The sequence below is a fragment of the Quercus robur genome, chromosome 3 (assembly GCF_932294415.1).
Source record: "Quercus robur chromosome 3, dhQueRobu3.1, whole genome shotgun sequence".
Taxonomy (NCBI): domain Eukaryota; kingdom Viridiplantae; phylum Streptophyta; class Magnoliopsida; order Fagales; family Fagaceae; genus Quercus; species Quercus robur.
In genome coordinates, this window is record NC_065536.1 from 5,147,157 (window position 1) to 5,168,362 (window position 21,206).

General features: G+C 37.1%; 2 protein-coding genes across 2 annotated transcripts in view; both read left to right on the forward strand.

Moving 5' to 3' along the window:
- LOC126716791 (uncharacterized) overlaps positions 1-6,514 on the forward strand; it is a 55,297-nt gene extending 48,783 nt beyond the window's left edge. Inside the window, exons 4-5 of the mRNA XM_050417777.1 lie at positions 2,038-2,570; positions 6,290-6,514. Coding sequence (XP_050273734.1) covers positions 2,038-2,570; positions 6,290-6,499 — 743 coding nt within the window. The 3' untranslated portion in view covers positions 6,500-6,514. The remainder of the gene's footprint in view (positions 1-2,037; positions 2,571-6,289) is intronic.
- LOC126716792 (protein ACCELERATED CELL DEATH 6-like) lies at positions 6,507-7,502 on the forward strand. The gene has a single exon (XM_050417778.1). It carries the CDS (start codon positions 6,559-6,561, stop codon positions 7,147-7,149), a length of 591 nt encoding a protein of 196 aa, XP_050273735.1. The 5' UTR covers positions 6,507-6,558; the 3' UTR covers positions 7,150-7,502.
- The last annotated feature ends 13,704 nt before the right edge of the window (positions 7,503-21,206 follow it).

The following is a 21,206-nucleotide window of genomic DNA, read 5'->3' on the forward strand; positions in this document are numbered from 1 at the left end:
AAATTTTAAATGTATAAAACTTCCAACGTATTTAAAATTATTTTAAATCCATCTAACATTAATTAATACAAAATTAATTCTAGCTTATTCTATTTAGGTGCTATTTAAAATTATAGATTCACTTACAAAAATTTATTATTATTTCGAATATAAATTTTAGTGAAAAAGTACATTATGTTCTAGAAGTTAATTGTTTATATTTTGTTTTAAAAATTCTCACATAAAATAAATTTATTACATCACAATATTGAAAATTAAGTTAGAAAGGAAAATAATATATTTTTTTTCTAAAATAAAATAAACAAGCATGAACAATTTGCATTTTTTTTTAAAAAGATATTTTTACAAGGTTTTTTTTTTTTTTTTTTTTTTTGAGATTAACAAAATATAATAATATAAAATGTATCTAAAAATATATATTAAAAAAAATTACATGTCTCCCATATACAGTGAAGGATTTGTTTAATTTTGTTAAAAAGAGAAAAAGAAAAACCAAAACGTACACAGCATGGGTGAATTATTATTATTATTTTTATACAAGATAGAAATTCTATTATAGTATAATCTAAGTGTATATGTATGTGAAACTCTTTCTTAGAGACTTGAATCTCAACCCCCACATTTTACAAGTACTTATACTTATAGAGTAACCATCGCACCAAGAGTGCATAGTAGTAGTGTGGGGCCAGAGAATTTGCAACCCTGACCCACTTTACATTAGGGCTCAAGGCCTAAGCCAAGGAGAACTATTGCCGAGGCATAATGAAAGTCCAAAAAAGGTCTAAAGATATGGTCGAGGACGATCTTATGCTCGGCACCCATAGAACGCCTAAAGGAAAGGACGAGCTCAGTGCAAGAGCAGGCCAAGTGAAAAAGCTGCCAATACTGCAATAAAGAACTCTGCATCTGGCAAGTCCTTGCTATTCAATTTTTACAACCACCCCCAACCACTTTAGGTATGGGCTGATAGGACAAGTCTCAACCCCAGAAAGTGGAGCTTACACGTGAACTTTGGAAGGAAGGTAAATGCCAGTATAAAAGGGAAAAAGAACCAATTGAAAGGGAGACTAGTCTCCCATACCAATAAATCCTAAAAAAATGAGAAGGAGAAGAACACTAAACTCCTCGGACGAGGTCTAAGGACCGGAACCACTCAGGCCGCACCAGAAGAAGGTTTCGCTAGACACGCCAGGTTCATTCTTGTATAAATTTCCATAAAAACCACGACTAACCGCTGTCCGATGACCAAGGCCTAACCTTTCAAGCCCACGCTCTACAAATTATATTGTTTGGGCCCCTAACGTGCGAACCCAACATTATTCTGTGGGTCGTTACAAATTGTGTCTCTACAAGTAGCATGGGTAAATTATTGATTGTTGGGAAAGATTGATCTTTTTTTTATTTTTCTTTTCAAATTCTTCAAATTTTTTAAATATATATTTTTTTTTCAATAATGAAACATCCTTTCTAAAGATTTTCATTATACATCAATTTTTAATAATTGGGAACGAAAGTTAGGATTAAAAAAAGGATTGAGAATTTTATAATTTTTAAAAGAAATAAAAATGCATAATATGAGAATTTTCTTATATTTATACTCTAAATTTAATCTGTAATAATCAAATTGTCTATTTAAAGTTCTTATATTTGGATTTCTTCTTTAATGGTTTGTGTGTGTGTGTTGGTAAAATACTATTTTAAGTTATATTGTTATTAGAGGTTGATTTTTTTTTTTTTTAATATCTTTTAATTGATACTAGTCATTTTATTATAGATAAATGTTGTATTTTAGTTATAATTTGTACGATATTATTTATATTTATTAACATTTCAAAATCAAATTTTGTTGTGAGCTTTGTCTAATAATCTCGTCCCTCAACCATAATCTTATATAGTTCTGCCACTGCCGTTTTGTGATTTAGTTGCATCGAGAGAACATAGCTAGGTTGGTTCAAACCATTTATTGTGTCAGGAAAAAAAGAAATTGATCTTAATATGTACTAACCTGAGCAATACCGTTTTCCCATATCTTCTTAGATTTAGTGAAACAAGTGATGAGAAAATGGCCATCCACAATTGAACAAGGCGATGACTCGGGATGGACTCCTCTACACATTGCCGTGCATTTGGGTAATTGGAGATTAGTCAGGGTGCTTTTAAAAAATGATAATTCCCGTGCATATGCAAGAAACAAAGAAGGTTTATCTGCTCTTCACATTGCCGCCAAGGAAAACAATTATCCTGTTGTGAGTGAACTCATGAAGGTATGTCCAGATATTTCCGAGTTGTTGGACAACAGGGGTCGGAATGCTCTTCATGCTGCTGCAGAAAGTGGAGGGTGGAAAGTAGTGGTTTATTTTAGGTGGAGTCCTCAGTTTGAGGGTCTCATCAACGAAAAGGATGAAGAAGGAAACACGCCTTTGCATCTGGCAGTCATCAATGGGCATGACTGGATTGCATCATTTCTCCTAAAGGATGGTCTAGGTGTTGACACAAATGGTACAAATGAGGAGGGCATCACCCCATTGGACTATCTTTTATTAAGGAAGCAGTTACGCTCCAGGCCAACGGTATGCCCCCTCCGTCCTGATTGCACAATTTATAGATTTTTTTTTTTTTTTTTTTTTTTTTTGCGAGAACTAATAGGAACTTTGCACGAAGAAACTCCCAAATTTTGCATTATTATTATTATTATTATTGATAATTAATACTTAGTACATAAACTACATTTGGTACATTAGTTTTCGGGTTTCATACAGTGCAATTTTTTTTTTCTAGTGCCATAGAATTTCCAATTTTTTTAGAAAAATTTGGATAAGTTTGTTTTGAATACATGAATTAGTAGAAGAGTACCCTATTTTGAAGATATTTTAAATAGAGTTTGAGATATATATTTATTAGGTTGTCCTCAAGTTTTTTCTCTGTTAAAACTAAGGTTTAGGAGTATTTCTGAATCACATAAAAGTTCAGTCAAAGAGAGGAATCATTTTATCTATACTACTATTTAAGAGGCTTCTATTGTTTGGACTGAACATTTTTTTGGTTCCAAACTACCCCTATAGCCTATTTTATCTCAAAACATTTCCTAGAAAATAAGATCACTCTCCCTATGACCCACTTCTTCAAAGTAACTAAATGTTTACTATTTTTTTTATATAAAAAAATAGAAAAACACGTTGAAAAAAATATAAAAAATCATCCTCACGTTTATCTTCCAATCAAATTATTAATATTTACAAAATAAAAAGAGCATCTGCGCACACGCGTGAGCATGTACTCAAAGGCTACTAAATAGTACTAGCCTTATCACATGCTAAGGCTTCTTTTTTTTTTTTTTTTATTATTATTTTTTTTTACTTAATGTCATAATTTTCTTTTATTTTTTATTTTATTTTATTTTGGATAAATTTATTTTGAAGACATGGATTAGTAGAAGAATGTCCTATTTTATAGGCATTTTAAGTGAAATTGGAAATATATTTTTACTAAGTTGTCCTCAAGTTTTTTCCTTGTTAAACAAAAGGTTTAGAGATATTTCTAAAATGGGAAATCCTTTTATAGATAGTATAGATGAGAGATGTTACGTTCACAATATTTTCACAATAAATCATAGGTGATTAATTGTTATTAGTTCAAATTTAAACCTCCTACTGAGATTAGTTTTTTGCTCCAACAATAACAACTTGTAACAACCTACCACTTAAGATTTGTTGTGAAAATATTATGGACATAACATTTCTCTAAATTAGAAATATAGATGAAAGAGAAACCTAACAAGCTACTATTACTCGTAGAAATTTTAAAAGCATCACATTTTTTTTTAAGACAAGTATCACTCTTTTGATTCACACAAAAGTGTACTTCTTAACACTTTCTAGAAGGGTAAAACATACTGATACAGTGATACCTATAACATTAAGTGGTTGAATACAAAGGTGAACAAGTTCTATTAATTTGATTTTATTGAAAGTATTATATTAACTAGCACAGAGCATATAGATTAGCTAGTGTAAAAATTTATGTCTATTTTAGCATAATTTTTTTTTCTATTTTATATTCTCATTTTTTTTATTGTTTTTCTTTCTTCACTCATAACAACTATCATCTACTATTTTCCTTCATATGTACGTAAAGAAAAAATTAAATACAAAATGAATAGTGTCAACTATCATCCACTATAATAACCATTTATTTTTACACAACTTTTCATTGATTGATGTGTAGGGTCAGTCCTATCACTAGACCAATTAGGCGGTCACCTAAGGTCCCCAAGTGGAACAGTGCCTCAAATTTTAACCAATAGGGAAATTTCTATACCTATAAGAGTATTAATTAGGCCTCAATTATTAGCCAATAGATGTAAAAAAAAAAAAAAAAAAAAAAAAAAGGTAATGCAATGGACACAACAAAATGTAACAATAACTTCACAACATTCCTAAATTAACATGTCAACTCATACATGGACTCACCACAATCTCTATTTTTTTTTTTCTTTTGCTACGTTAATTTAGGAATGTTGTGAAATTATTATATCCCTAACATTACTCAAAAGAAATTTTTTAGAGTAATATTATGTTCATAACATTTTCACAATAAATCCTCAGTCGAAATCTGTTATTGATAGGTAAAACAAGTGATGTCATTGGTGGGCCAAATTGGAACCAATAATAGATTATAACTTAAGATTTATTGTGAAAATTTGTAAATGTAGCATTACTCAATTGTTTAACAAATATAATAAAAAAGGAAAAAAAAAAAAGAAAAAAAAAAGCAAAGTGTAGGTGGACCACTATTCACTCATTTCTTTGGTTTTTATTTTTTATCTTTGTACTTTGTAGCTTTATACACATATTAGTTAATAACAAAAAATTTTAAATTTTGATAAAAATTAAGCATGCCTCAAAAGGTTCTCTATATAATTTGTTACTAGCAATGAACGCAATATAATAATAAAAAAGAGGTGAAAATCTCTAAAACGAATAAAAGGTTTTCAAAAAAAAAGTTGTAATAAAATTTAGATGAACAACTCACATATTAACAAGAATTCATTAAAAAAAAAAAACTAAAAACAATTTGCATCTAAACAGATTAGAAGAGTAGGTTTAAGTGTGTGTATATATAATTAAAAGCGTAAATTCTATTTTCGTCCCAACATTTTTGGCCGGTTTTCATTTTGGTCTGTACTTTTTTTCCCTCTATTTTTGGTTCCTAAAATCGAAAAATCATTCTCAATTTAATCTCTACCACCATCTCACTAACAAAAATAATCTATGTGGTTATTAAAATAATAATAAAAATTGTCACCACAACATCCAATTCAAAAAATTAATTTATCAATTTTAAAAAAATAAATAAAAGCATAATAAAAAAAAAATACAAGAATTTAGATATGGGTTCATCTTGAATAAGAACAGACAAAAACATAAACCCAGATTTAAACATAAATGCAAGAACACAAACCTGCTGCCCACAACAACAAAAGAGGTTGTGAAGATGTATTTGTTGATGTTAAGAGTGTGTAAGTTTTGGGTATAAAACTAGTAGATCTGAGCCTCACCCATTTCCCCCTATCTCTATCTCTATCTCTATCTCTCGTCTCTTGTGTTTTTTGTGGGTTTTTTTTTTTTTGTTTTTTGTGGGTTTTTTTTTTTTTGTGTTTTGTGTAAAACCAGTACATCTGCTAGCTTCGTTTATTTTTGTTCTTTCATATTTGGCTACTGAAATAATGAGGGAAAATGACGAAGATTTTTTTTTTTTTTTTTTGGTATTTTAAAATTATGCATTAAATTAGAGTTTATGGATTGAATTGTAAATAATATCTTATTGGTCCAAAATTTGGCATACATATTAGGAATATAGAGAACCTATAATTCAATTGTTATAGTTTTATAATATTAATATGATAAAAAAAAAGTTATTAAATGGTATAATATTACTCAAAATTATCATAGATATAGCTTTTGTATTTTATAGATATGGTAAAAATTCAACATATGATATCTACTTCATGATCAATGATCTTTTATTGCTAAGATACCAATTAAGTTACCATACATATAACCTCTCTTTTTTCTTTTCCTTTTTTTTTTTCCTTCAATTTTAAGAAAGATTCCGTACATATTACTTAATTGATCTGACCCAAAATGCATAGGAAAATCACACACACGTCTTGCACGTATAATGCGTGTAACGTGTGTATGCATGTGTCTGTTTTTATGGATAACTAGCTTTAGCATTTTCCATACAAAAATCATCTATTTAATTATAAACTTTACATGGTGAAATCAAGATGCCATTGTCGAGTAAAGGCGCTCGTCCAATAAGCTTGATGAAAGCATTCATTCGGAATTTGTTCCCTAAGAGGATAAAAAAACAACTGGCAGACAATGGCTATGACTATGACAATGCAGATGGATTGCCCATATCAGATCTTATGAAACAAGTGAGTGAGACCAATTGCATGTATAGTGTGTGTGCAGTTGTTTGTTTTTATGGGTAGCTACCTTTAGCATTTTCCTTACAAAAATCTTTTTTGATTGTTCTGTTTATATATTTTACATGATGAAAATCAAGATCAAAAAGGGGAAGTCAACTATTGGCGCTCGACTAAGCCTAAAGGGAGCACTCTTAAAGGTGGGAATTCAGAATTTGCAAGGAAATGAGGATGGCAATGGCAACGGTAATGGCAATGGCAAGGGAACTTCCGTATCAGATTTTGGGAGGGAAGTGAGTGAGACTAATTTGTTGGTAGCCACACTCATCACTACTGTGACCTTCACAGCAGCTTTCACGGTGCCCGGTGGATATAACCAAAGCGGAGCTAAGGATGAGGGCTTGGCAGTATTAAGCAAAAGTTCTGCTTTCGGTGTATTTCTAATAGCTAATACTTTAGCTTTTGGATTTTCCACTACCTCAGTATTAATCCACTTTTTATTGGCTTCAGACACAAGTACGGAGGACGTTTATCACAGTGAAGTGATACAGCGTGCCCCTTTTTTCACAAACTGGTCAATTGGAGCATTGCTGGTAGCTTTTATATCAGGCACCTATACAGTTGTACCACACTCTTTTGGGATCAGTGTAGCCGTTATTCTTTTTTGTTGCTTCCTGGGTAGCATGTTGTTTCCCTCTCTCAATAAAGAAGTCTAGAAAGACTATGTGATTGCTAAGCCCAAGCTGGTCTGAGATGATTAAATTGATTGTGGGCATTCAGAATTTGCAAGGAAGAGGATTGAAAACTATGTTTTACAAGTTGGTATGGGCACAGTTGGAGTAAGAGGAATGCCGTCGGTATGAGGAAAGCATTATCAAGGTCATTGTATTGGAGGTTTGTTGTGTTTAGGCTTGTTTCAAAGACTTTATTTGGTGTGCTTGTGTAATGTTTTTATTTTTATTGTTATTGTTATTTTGGTGTTGTTGCTTTGATCGTATTACCTTTGCTTTGGAATAAATTCTTCTTCATTAAGGGAAAAAAAAGCATGATATTTTTCTTTTGATTGTTAGATTTGTTGTGTACCGAAATAGCATTCTTGATGAGCCCAAAGTTTCTTATTTAGAATGGATCTTATTCATTTTTATTGATTTTTTTATTTTGCTCAACACCTTTAGACACTCAGGTGAAGTTTATTTTCAGAATATGATGATCTTTCGTTATTATTGTTACTTGTTACTAGAGATTTTTCTTGTTCTATTTTATGATAAAAATGTTATAAAGAGAAATATCCACTTCATCTAGCTGAAACCATTCTTCTTTTCAGGTTTTGTTTTTGTTTTCATCTCATTTTGCCTTTCTGTTCAATACTACTAACTAACTCCCAAATCGTCATCTCTACCAACAACGACCTCTCCCAAACTAACTAGCACTTCTCCTAGGTGATTAAAGACATCAAAACAGGACAAAATTGGCCTCTGCCCTTTTCAGGAAAAATAAATAACATTCTACCCCCCTTTCTCAAACTAATTAGGGAAATACTCCTCTTTTGAAAATCGACTTTCTCAAAATCGAGTTAAAAAAAAAAAAAAAAAATTTGGAGCCCTATAGTGACGTTTTAAGGAGCTTATAGTGACGTTTTAATGATCTATAGTAGCGTTTTGTAACTCGATTTCCACGAAGTCGAATTACATGCAATTTTTTTACCTATAACTCGATTTCATGGAGCTTGAGTTAAAACACGCTACTATAAGTCCTTAAAAACGTCATTATAGCACTTAACTTGATTTTGAGAAAGTCGATTTTCAAAAGAGGAGCATTTCCCTAATTAGTTTAGGAAAGAGGGTAGAATGCTATTTATTTTGCCCGAAAAGGGCAAAAGCCAATTTTGTCCCATCAAAATATGTCTTACCTCTTTTGATTGAATTAGTTCTTAAGATAGTCAGTAGTGGAGCCAGAAAATTTTCTCAAGGGAGGTCAAGCCAAATGTATCATTGTATTCTGGTAACTTTAACTCTCTATATATATGCGTATGACTTCATTTTCGGAAAACAATAAAAATCTTTTGCTAAAGAGATATACTTATATATTTTATTAACATATACTTTAAATGCTCATAACATTAATGACTTATATATGACAAAAAAGTTAATCTAGGGGGCCATGGCCGCCGCCACCCCCCCCCCCCCCCCCCCCCAAATGGACACATTTTTTCACAACTAAGATGATAGGTTGTAAGTGGTGAAAATTAAAAGTTGTGTAAGTATGAGTAATGGGTCTATGTAAAATTGATTATCCACTAATCTTAACTTTTCACCTAACTAGATTGTGAAATAAGTTGTGCTAAATGCTAATAGCAAAGTTGTTATTGATTTTATGACTTTTTGTTATGTGATAGAACTTCAAGCTTGTTGGCCAACTATGGGTTCTAGTTAATGCAATTAATAAAGTCTTATTAATGGGCAATATTAGTGCTTCTAATTGAATTGTAAACTTGTTTTGCCTTCTCTTAACAAATTTTTTTTTTTTTAATGAAAAGAATTAGAGAAATACCTAAAATAACACTTGTTGAATTAGTAACAGAGAAAATGTTTGTTAAGAAAGCAATGGAGAATATGATTTTGGAGAAGAATACAATCGGCATATCAAACATTGTTTGACATCTGGTTCTCAACACTATTTGTTTGGTGACCAACAAGTGGTTGAGTTTTTATGGAGTCTAGTTGTGTTTGGTCCAGATTATGCCCCAACCCAAAATAAAAGTATTACGGTTTTTAATAGGATTTTTTTTTTCCTTTCTGAGGCATGGTCCATGGAGCAGAGATTAGGGTTGTATGTGTTGTTTTGAGAGAGAAAACTTTACTACTGCATCTTGTATTTTTTTTTCCTGTGAATAGTGAAATCAATGCAATTTCGTAGACGTAGGCAAATTACTGAACCATGTAAATATTGTTTTATGTGATTCTTTTTTTGGGCGCATAATTTTCTCTATTTTTTTGCATCTTACAAATTTGGGAATTTCGTGTATATTCCCTTCATAGATGTTTTAGGAGATAAAGATCAGTTGTATTTAGAATTCATTTAGGTCCATTATAATTTTCTTTTATTTCCTTTGACATGTGAATAAAAAGTTATACTTATTGGCGAATATTAGATGTAAGGACTAGAGAAACTGGTGGCCCAAGCCCATTTAGAATAGTGGCTGGATCAGTCCAACCTTGGCCCAAAACAATGAATTTGTAAGAGAGGGAAATAAACAACTAAAGGGGGCTCCACCCGAGGAGAAAAATAAGGAAGAAAAGGCAAAATGCTATTTAATGGATGAACCAGTTTCCCTTTACAAGCTAGCCTAAGGAGGCCACATTTACAAAAATAGTGTTATTGTTCACTCTCTTTCTTTCTCAGTGTTCTTTCTGTTTCTTTCCTATATCTTTGTATTTGTCTCGATCCCTCTCTCTATGAACCCTCCTTTTCTTATATACCCTTCCCTTCATCATATCTCAACCATTCATCCTTACCTAACAAACCTCCTCTCACAACACTTGTCTCTTTTTACATCTGAAGAAGGTGGTAGAAGGAGTCTGCTTAGCTGTGACCCACACTGTTCGGTCACTTCCTCATCAATGCAACCGATAAAGATGTTGCCCACCATTTAATGTGGAGGCAACAGGCTACTTCAAACTAGAAACTTCCCCTATGATCACTGATTCTCTCTCTTCATATCCTTCTTTCCACCTGGAATGTTGCAAAGTCCTTTGACTCATCACTTCCTCTCCTCTGGTGACTTCCTTCCTCAGGCCCATGGGCCACGGCATCCCCACACTTATATTGCAACTCTTCAACTTCATCATCGGTCTTTGGGCACCCACAATAGCTTCCTAAAACTTTTGCTATTAACCCTGAGGCAAAAGCAAAGTTTTAGTTTACACAAGCAGACTATACATGTGCCACGTGCATTCCCACATGATAACGTCCTTTCACCTATCTCCAACATGCTCCTAACGCTTTGGAATCCACAATTTCACATTTATGGCGTCAAGCAACTGCTTGTCCCTCCACGTTCTATGGCTCGATCATGATCCTTCGATTCCTATCTTCCCTCATCTATGAGCAGGAAACTTACCACCCATTTTTTACCCCTAAAAAAGGAGAACTTGGGGCTGGCTAAAGTTTATTTACACATTCTGGCAATTTAAGTTGAAGCAACCTCCCAAGGAGAAATTTTCCCTTTGCTCGTAGGTGTGTTCATTCTCCTGTTTCTAGTTTTAAACAAGTTTACTCTTTCATACCATAAAACTCCATGGGTAGATACTCCCGAGACTAGGGCTGTCTTTAAGGCATAATATAGGATTCCCAAAGGTGTTAAAATCCAACATTGTGAATACGGTGAATGGCTGGTCTTGAACAAACCTCTCGAATCCGTGGTCATTCCTATGATCGCCTTCATTGAAGGCGGGATGGAACTTCCCATGGGAAGGGTTACTAAGGACTATCTTATAAAATACAAGCTGTCCCCCACCCAATGCTCCCCAAATGTCTTTAGGGTTCTCAAGTGTGTAGATATGATAAATAGGAAAACGGGGACCAACCTTACCTGGCATGACGTAAACTGGGTATACAACTACCAAAAAGGGGAAAAAAAAACTAAATATTACATCAAGTGTAGAGTCCCTGCTTTAGGATAATCTCCTGCCTACCCGACTTGAAAGTTCAAATATGTGTATAAACACCCTTGAACGTTTAGACCCCCAAATTACAAATTAACCAATTCAAGCTTTATGTCAAACAACTAGTGTGTGGAAAATGAACAAAAGTTATAATATAGAATTGGAAAAACTATCTAAGCCAAACTAAAATCACAACCCACAGCAGATAGTAAAAGGCAAAGATAAAAGGGAAGGAAGATGCAAACACAAAGACAACACGCGATGTGTTATCGAAGAGGAAACCGAAGCCCTCGGTGTAAAACCTCTCCACCGCCCTCTAAGCGGTAAACAATCCACTAGAAAATGTAGTTGGGATACATGGACAGCAATAAACCCTCCAAACCTAATCTACCCAGTGCACCTAAGCCCTCCAAGCTTCTTGCTCCAACGAGGTTGCGTTGAACCTTTTTCTTTTCTAGCTTCACGGATTCCGCTACTAGACCGTAGCATCAACCAATGTAGATTGGTTCCTTCCTAACTGCTTCCCAGAACACCAAACAGCCCTCTCACAGTGATGAATATGGTGAGAACAAGGTTTTGGTAAAATGCCTCTCAAGGGTTTGACAATGGAGAGGAAGAGAGTTGAGGAATTTGAAGAGACTCTAATGTATAGATTGTAGGTGAATCAATCTTGTTTTACTCTAGGGTTTTTCTCTCAAAATTCTCTCTGGAAGCTCTCTTTCATTTGTGGGTATAAGGGGTATTTATACTGGGGTGAGAGGAGAATGTGAAACGTCAGGTTTTTCAAAATAGGGGTGGCTCGCGGCTTGGCCTCACGACTTGACTGAGTCGCGAGACCCAGTCGTGAGATAACCGTATGGCCAGTTGTCCTGTTTTGTCCTGTAGTGCTCCAGCTAACATGACTGTTCACCTTCTGGCATGCTTGGCACGTGTGCTGCATCTGGCGGCTTGCAGCTGCGAGTCACCTACGAGATCAAGCCGTGAGTCTCTGTTTTCTTGCACATTCTTGAGCAATCAACACTCTATCTCACTCACTACCCTTACAACAAACCCACCTAAATACAAGGTTACTAAATGCTGAAATACAAGCAAATTTGGCACAGAATAAAGCCAATAAGATGGTTGATTAAATTCAACCTTACACGACTCAAACAAGGGTATGGACGAGGACTTCCTCATCGTCTCAAGAGACTGGCACAATGGACTGCATTGTCCTACCCAAGAAGGGGAACCAAGTAGGGTTCTCGAGGACCATAGATGCGCATAGGATGTTACCTGACTTTATTAGTATAAAAATTTTCTTTCTTTTTTATTTTTTTTATTTTTTTTTAACTCATGATTCTTATTGTTTTCCTTGATAGATGAATACCACACCGCCACGGCAAAGCACTTGGTGAACTTCCTAGACCTGAACCAGATCCTCAAGTCAGAGATCTTCTTGCACAAGGATGGTCAACTCCAAACTGCTCACGTCATCCTTGGATAGGAGCCCTCCACCAAACAATTTCAGAGCTCGAAGAACGTCATTAAAGTTAGGGATGCTCGGTTGGCTTTAATAGACGTAGCTGTCCTAGGCTTCCTACTAACCAAACCTCCTCCCGCAGGAACTTAAGATGCTCTACTCCCAACCCCTCTTGCAGCAAGGCTCCTTTACTCACAAGAACTCCCCCACTCCAGACCATGTCCAGCAAGAAGTGACAGATAAGGACTTCGAGATCTTCTACCAGCAAGAAGACCCCAAAGACGCTCCTAGCACCTCACACCACCTGCAACTCCCCGCCCAAATCAGTTCCAATGAAGAGGAGACCAACATTCCCGAAGGGATGGGTTTCGAAGAGAAGACCCCAGACCTACTGGCCCTGCTCATAGCCCATGTTAGGGGCTTTTCCCCAGCCATGGTGGTGGTGCCCCGACCACCCACTCCTTTTGCAACGCGCATCTCTTCTGTTGATGTAGCGGACAAGAAGAGGAAAAGGGCCTAAGGTGGCAAGGGCACTGAAGGTGCCAAGGAGGGAGAAGTCACCCACTCTTCACATTAGCCCCTAACCAAGGAGGCCCGAACAGGTAGAGGCCTACAGAAGAAAAGCGCCTCCACTGGAACCTCCAAAGAGGCCGAGGGAGACCGTCCACCCAAGCCCTTTATTTGGAGGCCTATTTTCACCCTGAGCTCAAGCAGTCCTATACTGAATGATGCCAACTTAAGGGACTATCAAAAAGGCAACTCAGGACTGATAGCAGAGTGTTTAAAGAAAGCTCTATGCTTACCTGAGGACATGTAGGAGCTCAGGTCCTTCAGGAAACGCGAAGTTTTCTTGTCTTTAAAACAGGACCTTGCAAAGATATGTAACTATCCTTCTTTCCTTATACATTTAAACCATTCATGCGTGAAAGCTAACTGGTACCAATCTTGCAGTCTGTCCAGGCCACCTTTATAGTCGAGGAGTGGGTGGACCATGCGCTGGACCCAGCATGGCAAGTTGAAAGCAAGCTAACAATAGCTGAAAAAGCCCACGTGGAGGTGGACAAGAAGCTGAAGGAGTCTCTTGCCCACCTGACCGAGTCTGAGAGGGCCAAGAAAAACGTTGGGGCTGCCTTGGCCAGCTACGAGAAACAAACTGCTAAGTGCCTAGAGGCCTAGAGGAAGGCTGAGAATAAACTGGCACTCAATATGGTGGAGCTGAAGCAACTACAGAAGCAGTTAGAGGCCAAGGACGCCGAGAAGGCAAAGGCTGAGTAGGTAGCCTATGACGCAGGCATGACTATGACGGCTGAAAATCTTATTGCCCAACTCAGGGACATCACTCGGGCCTTTTGCCTAGAGGTGTAAGGTCAAGCCTTAACTATGGCTGGGGTTAGCGATGGGTCAGAGCTTAAGGCTCCTAACAAGGTGTACTACCCTCCTGCCCTACACCTGGCCCCCAACCCCTCCCAACCTTCCTCGGACCCTAGCTCCGCCCCCACTTCCTCTTCGGCCCAGCCTGCTTCTACTTCGCCTGATGCCTTAACTAAAGATAAAGAGAAAGAGCATCCCTCTCCAACCAAAGTGGTGGAGGTGGAGACGGAGGAGGCAACTGAAGTGGCCCCATTAAAGAAGAAGAAGAAGAAAGAGAAGGAGCAAGAGAAAATAGGGGGAAAAGAAAAAGAAGTCTCAGCATAGCTCAACCTTAGGCTAGGAAATAGATAGCCGATTTTGTAATTAGGCTTAAATATAGCTAGTGCCTTCTTTTTCTTTCCATTGTACTCCTTAAACATTAATGAAAGAAGTTAAACTTCATTTTGTGCTTTTCAACTATTTAACTTGTACTTGTCAATTTATACCTTACATTATTCTCTTTTCCTTGTAACAAATACAACATATTGACCTGTGATTCACTTATTAAATACTTCTTATCGCTTCATACAATCTGGAATGACTTGTGATACAATTAATTGACTGACTCATAGATCTTAGGAAAAATTCCAGCTAAGACTTACCTTAAATTGGACTTGGAATCTCAAAGTAAACCCATTGGCACTGATCCTGAAACCTAAGGAAGTATTCAAGCTCTTAGCTTCACTATTCACTTTGACAACCTCTTGCATAGATCAACTTGTTCCCTATCTGTGACCCAAGGAGCTACATCAGGCTTAAATTCTAGCCGATACTTAGAATTTCTCACACAATGTTAATTTACCTTAGGCTTGTGACCCGAGGAGCCAAACAAGGCCTAGGTTCTGTTTAACACTTAGAATTTTTCATCAATGTTAATTTACCCTAAGTTTGTGACCCGAGAAGTCGAACAAGGCCCAGGTTCTGTTTCACACTTAGAATTTTTCATGCAATATTAATTTTCCCTAGGCTTGTGACCTGAGGAGTCGAACAAGGCCTAGGTTCTATTTAACACTTAGAATTTTTCATGCAATGTTAATTTACCCTAGGCTTGTGACCCGAGGAGCCGAACAGGGCCTAGGTTTTGTTTAACACATAGAACATTTTGCAGACTAATTACTCCAACAAATACATCCACAATAAAACACGATTAATAAAGATATGAGTGGCAAAGGAATTCATAACATTAATAATAATAACATCGTAGATTTTTTACATTCCAAGGATAAGGAATTACATTTTCATCCAAATCTTCTAAATAGTAAGCCCCAATGCCAGCAATGGAAGTGATCCTATATGGCCCTTCCCAGCTAGGGCCCAATTTTCTCCAAGCAAGGTTCTTTGTTGTCCCCAGCACTTTCCTCAAGACCAGGTCTCCTGGAGCTAATGGCCTCGACTTCACCCCCTTATCATATCCTTGCTTAAGTTTCTATTGGTGGCATGCCATCTTTACCGTTACCACCTCTCTCCTTTCCTCGGCCACATCCAAGCTGTCTAGGAGTAAATAGTTGTTCTCTTCAACATTGAACCGATCAGTTCTCAAAGTTGGGAAACCAGACTCAAGGGGGATTACAGCCTCTGCCCCATAAGTCATTGAAAAATGAGTCTCCCCTGTTGATCTTCGGGATGTAGTACGATAAGTCCACAATACATGGAGCAATTCATCCACCAATTTTCCTTTAGCGTCGTTCAACCTTTTCTTCAGCCCAAATACTACAACCTTATTGGAGGCCTCGGCCTGTCCATTTCCCTAAGGATAAGCAAGTGTAGAATACATGTTCCTAATTCCCAATTCCCCACAATATCTTCGGAAGGCTTTACTGTCAAATTAAAGACCATTATCCGAGATCAGTGTGTAAGGAACTACAAACCTTGCGACAATATTCCTCTAGATGAACCTCTTAGTATCCATGTCCCTGATATTAGCAAGTGGCTCAACTTCCACCCATTTGGTAAAGTAGTCTGTGCCGACGAGGAGCCACCTTCGGTTCCCTATAGCTCGGGGAAATGATCCCACTATATCCAAGCCCCACTGAGTGAACGGCCAAGGACTAGATAATGGATTTAGAACTCCCCCTGGCTGATGAATGTTTAAGGCATACCTCTGACATTGGTCACACTTCTTCGCATAATCCTAGGAGGTTCTTTACATGCTAGGCCACCAGTATCCTTAAGTGAGGGCTCTATGCGCCAAAGACCTACCCCTTGTGTGACTCCCACATATGTCATCATGTAACTCTTCCAACAAGGGCTCCACTACTTCTAGATGTACGCACAATAAATATGGTCTTGAGTAAGAGCCTTTGTACAACTTTTGCTCTTCAGATAGACAATAGCAAGGGGCACTTCTACGCACCTTCTCTACCTTATACTTGTCCACGGACAACAATCCTTGCTTTAAAAAGGTTACTATATAGTCCATCTAGCTCGGTCCCACATAGAGGCTATACACCCCGACCAAGGATACCCTTGTAAGACTAGAGCTATCCATATCCTCAACAATAACAACTCGAGGAAGTCATGACCCCAAAGAAGTGGCTAGCATTACCAAAGAATCTGCATGAGAGTTTTTCCCCCTAGGGATTTGCTTCAAAACAAAACTCTTTAACTGAGCCCGAGAATGTTGTACCTTAACCAGATACCCCTGCATCCTTTCATCCCAAGCTTTAAAGTCTCTATTAACCTGGCCCACCATCAACATAGAATCAGAATGCAACTCCACCACATCTCCACCTAATTGTCTGACCATTGCTACTCTTGCTAACAGGGCCTTATACTTGGCCTCGTTGTTGGTAGCTAGGAAACCCAATCGTAATGATCTCTCCATTATCAGCTTCTCAGGAGTGATTAACACAATCCCTATCCTTACTCCTTTTCGGTTAGAGGCTTCTTCTGTATAAACCTCCCAAGGGAGGACAATAGTGGCTGACATGACCATTACCCCCAATGCTTTTTCTTTCTTCTCCATGGTTTCCTTGGTGAACTCTGCCACAAAGTCTGCTAGGATTTGCCCTTTTATGGCTATCCGAGGCATGTATTTGAAATCATAGGCTCCCAGCATGGTTCCCCATTTAGCAATTCTGCCCGTATAGTCTAATTTCTTTAAAAGGGCTTGCAAAGGGAGCTGAGTGAGCACCACCACAGTGTAAGCCTAAAAGTAATGGGGAAGATTCCTTGTGGCATGCACTATAGCCAACACTACCTTCTCCAAGGGTAGATAGCGTGCCTCGGCCTCCTGTAAGGACTTGCTGATATAGTACACAAGCCTCTGAATCCCATCCTCATTTTTGACCAAGACGAGACTGATAACATAGTCTGTGACTGCTAGGTATGCATACAACATTTCCTCCTTCTCAGGCCTGAAGAGTATTGGAGGACTTGACAAATACTGCTTGAGATCCTCAAAAGCCATTACACACTCCTTGGTCCACTGAAAGTCCTTCCACTTGTGAAGAAGCTAGAAAAAGGGACGACACCTATTCACGGACCGAAAGATGAACCTATTTAAGGCTGCTGCCATTCCAGTCAGTTTCTGCACTTCTTTGGGATTCCGAGGGGAATGCAAACTGTTAATAGCCTTAATCTGTTCAAGGTTGATCTTAATCCCACGGTGAGTAATCATGTAGCCCAAAAATTTGCCCGAGCTTACCCCAAAAGAACACTTAGAAGCGTTCAGGAGTAACTTATGCTCTCTCAAAACCGAGAATGTCTCCCCCAAATCGGCTAAATGCTCTTCTACTTACCTACTCTTTACTACTATGTCATCAATGTATGCCTCCATATTCCTCCCAATCTGTGACTCAAACATTTGCGTCACTATTCTCTTATACGTGGATCTTGCATTCTTGAGGCCGAAGGGCATCACCCGATAATGATAGTTCCCATTAGGAGCACGAAAGGTTGTCTTCTCTTGATTAGGTAATGACAGGGGTATCTGATGATACCCTTGGAAGATGTCTAAGAAACTCATTCAAGGGTATCTCGCCATGGCAGCCACCAACGGGTCAATTCTAGGAATGGGGAAGGGGTCTTTTGGGCAAACTTTATTCAAATCAGTGAAGTCCACACTGACTCTCCACTTCCCATTCTTCTTTTTAACCACCACAGTGTTGGCCAACCACTTAGGATAAAAGATCTCCTTAATGGCTCCAGCTTGCTTTAACTTATTCACCTTTATCCTTACTGCCTCGGCATGATCTTTGGATGACCGCCGAGGAGGCTGCTTACATGGCGTAGCCTCAGGATTAACGTTCAGTTGGTGACATATAAACCCAGGGTAAATCCCTAAAACATCATAAGTACTCCATGCAAAGACATCAATGTTAGCCTCTAGAAACTTCACCAACTCAATTTTTTCCAAAGGTGGCAACTGGGATCCCACTTGGAAGTACTGCTCCTGATCCTGCCCTATCACCACCTTCTCCAGCTCCTCGGACAACTCCCCAGATGCCCTAGTCTGTTGCCCCCTGCAAGGCCCTTTAGTTGCTATAGGACTGGATCCTTAATTACTGCAGCAGGATTTGAAGGCTGCCGTGTAATTACTGACACCAAGCACTACTTGGTCGTGGCTTGGCTACCCACCAACTCTCCCACTCTCCCCTGAGTAGGATATTTAACCTTTAGAGGTAGGGTTGAGGACACTACACCCATATCGTGAAGCCAGGGTCTCTTTGTTTCTTCTCTATATCTTCGTATTTGTCTCGATCCCTCTCTCTGTGAACCCTCCTTTTCTTATATACCCTTCCCTTCATCATATCTCAACCATCCATCCTTACCTAGCAAACCTCCTCTCACGACACTTGTCTCTTTTTACATCTGAAGAAGGTGGTGGAAGGAGTCTGCTTAGCTATGACTCGCATTGTTTAGGTCACTTCCTTATCAGTGCAGTTGATAAAGCTGTTGCCCACCATTTAATGCAGAGGCAACAGGCTACTCCAAACTAGAAACTTCCCCTACGATCACTGATTCTCTCTCTTCATATCCTTCTTTCCACCTAGAATGCCTCAGAGTCCTTTAACTCATCTCTTCCTCTCCTCAAGTGACTTCCCTTCTCTAGCTCATGGGCCGCGGCATCCCCACACTTATACTGCAACTCTTCAACTTCATCCTCGGTCCTTGGGCACCCATATTAGATAAAATTGAATAAATATTTTTTTTCTTTTTTGGAAAGAAGATTTTTTTTTTTTTTTTTTTTTTTGTTTATAAATGCTTGATTGAGACTCAAAATGTTAAATTCAGTATAATGCTTAAAGAAATAATTGAACATAAGATATTTAATGTTACAAATGATACTTGAGAAAACAATAAATTTTTTTTAATTACAATAAAATAATTTTTTTTTGGTACATGTCTGTAACAAACTAGGAAACTTGTTTATATAAATTTTTTTAATGGGAAGATTGTTACTTTATTTAGAAGAAAAACAATTCAATGCATCTCGAGTCATATATGGCTTAATTATAGAAGAACTTTCCACTAACCATGATACAAAACTAAAAATTCCTTGCGAATACTAAGCCAGAATATGCGTTGGTTTATTCCCTTGCCTCCTTACATGCAAGAGCTTAACAGATCTGAAACATTGCAATTTATGGAAAATTCTCAAGATGTTATTAGAAATGGCAATTGGTCAATTGTTTGAACTTATGTGTACTTATTTAAGTTTATAAAGATGATAAATTAACTTAAAAAATTATTTTATATATAAGAAAATTATTAGAGTAATTACTTTGATATTAGAAAATTAAAATCTTTATCCTTTTCGTGTACACACACATATATATATATATATATATATATATTTTGATAGAAAACTGAAATTCCATTAACATGAACAACAAAGAACTACATCAGCTGAGAGAGCATGTTCTAAGAAACAAGAGCTCTCCTCAATCCAAGTAACAAATTGCTCAACACCCTGAGCATGTTTTGTTAACAAGTGAGCTACCTGATTACATTTCCTACCAACATGTGAAATAGAAAAACTACGAAAAGCACTTAAAAGAGAACTAATTCCATACACAACTGATGCTATCAAAGATGGAGGAGGAGAAATGCCAGCAATTGCATTTGAAACCATAACAGAATCTCCCTCAAGAGCAATCTCATGAAAGCCCATATCTTTAGCAAACAAAATCCCCAACTCATAAGCTTTTGCTTCAGCCTCCAAGGAACCCAGCTGCTGATTTAGCTTCATTGACAAAGCTCCCATAAGCAATCCTTCGCAATTACGAATTACAACTCCTACCCCTGACTTTCTTTGTTGCGCAAAGACAGCCCCATCAACATTTACTTTAAAAACAGAACCCGCTGGAGTGACCAAACCTATCTACAATGTGGTCTTGCCGAAACTAGTGCAGAAGGTGCTGAACTTGGAGAACTTGCTGAATTTGCATAATTTGCTGCTTTGAATGATTCAATAAATTTTCCACACCACTTGACCAACTCCAATCCTGCCATAAACCTCCTGCCATGTCTTTTCTCATTCCACCTAGTCCACAAAGCCCAAGCAATGGTCACAGCCAATGAGAGCACATCATTATCACTTCTCTAAACATGCACCAAAAACCAAAACAATTCCATAAAGTCATTAAAAAACAGATCTTGCTGCCTACAGAAAATTGATGTAAGAGTCCAAGTACCAGAAGCAAATAAATAGCTCCAAAAAACATGTCCTGATGATTCACAGCCCATTCCACACTCTTCACATAAGTCATCTCCAACAATCCCTCTCTTTTTATGGTTAGACAATGTTGGTAGAATGTTTTTACACACTCTCCACGCAAAATGTTTCACCTTATTTGGAATTTGCAAACCCCACAACACCTTCCAAAGTGACTTCATATCATTATTATCTGAACTGGAACCTAAATCAGCTTGCTCTCTACTCTCCATTGCAATTTTGTAGGCACTCCTCACTGAGAATTTCTCATTTGGGGTTGCACTCCATATCAAAGCATCTCCATGTAGAGTTAAACTTAGTGTGTGTGTGTTTGCTTTGAATTTCTTTTCATGCTATATCAATATCATAAGTCTAGCCCCCAAATAAAAATTCTCAATCCGCCCCTACTCACCAACAAATTATTGAAACCATTTCTATTAAAGTAAAATTTACATACAATTTAAATATTATATATTAGATTTCCAATTAAATTCAACTGTGTGACTTGTATGACTGTATTAATTAATGCAGCTCAAAAAACTTTATCTTTCTTTAATCGCAATTAATTTAACCTTCTTC

Coding starts and splice junctions, on each gene's coding strand:
- LOC126716792 (XM_050417778.1), top strand. CDS start 6,559: ATGATGAAAATCAAGATCAAAAAGGGGAAGTCAACTATTGGCGCTCGA.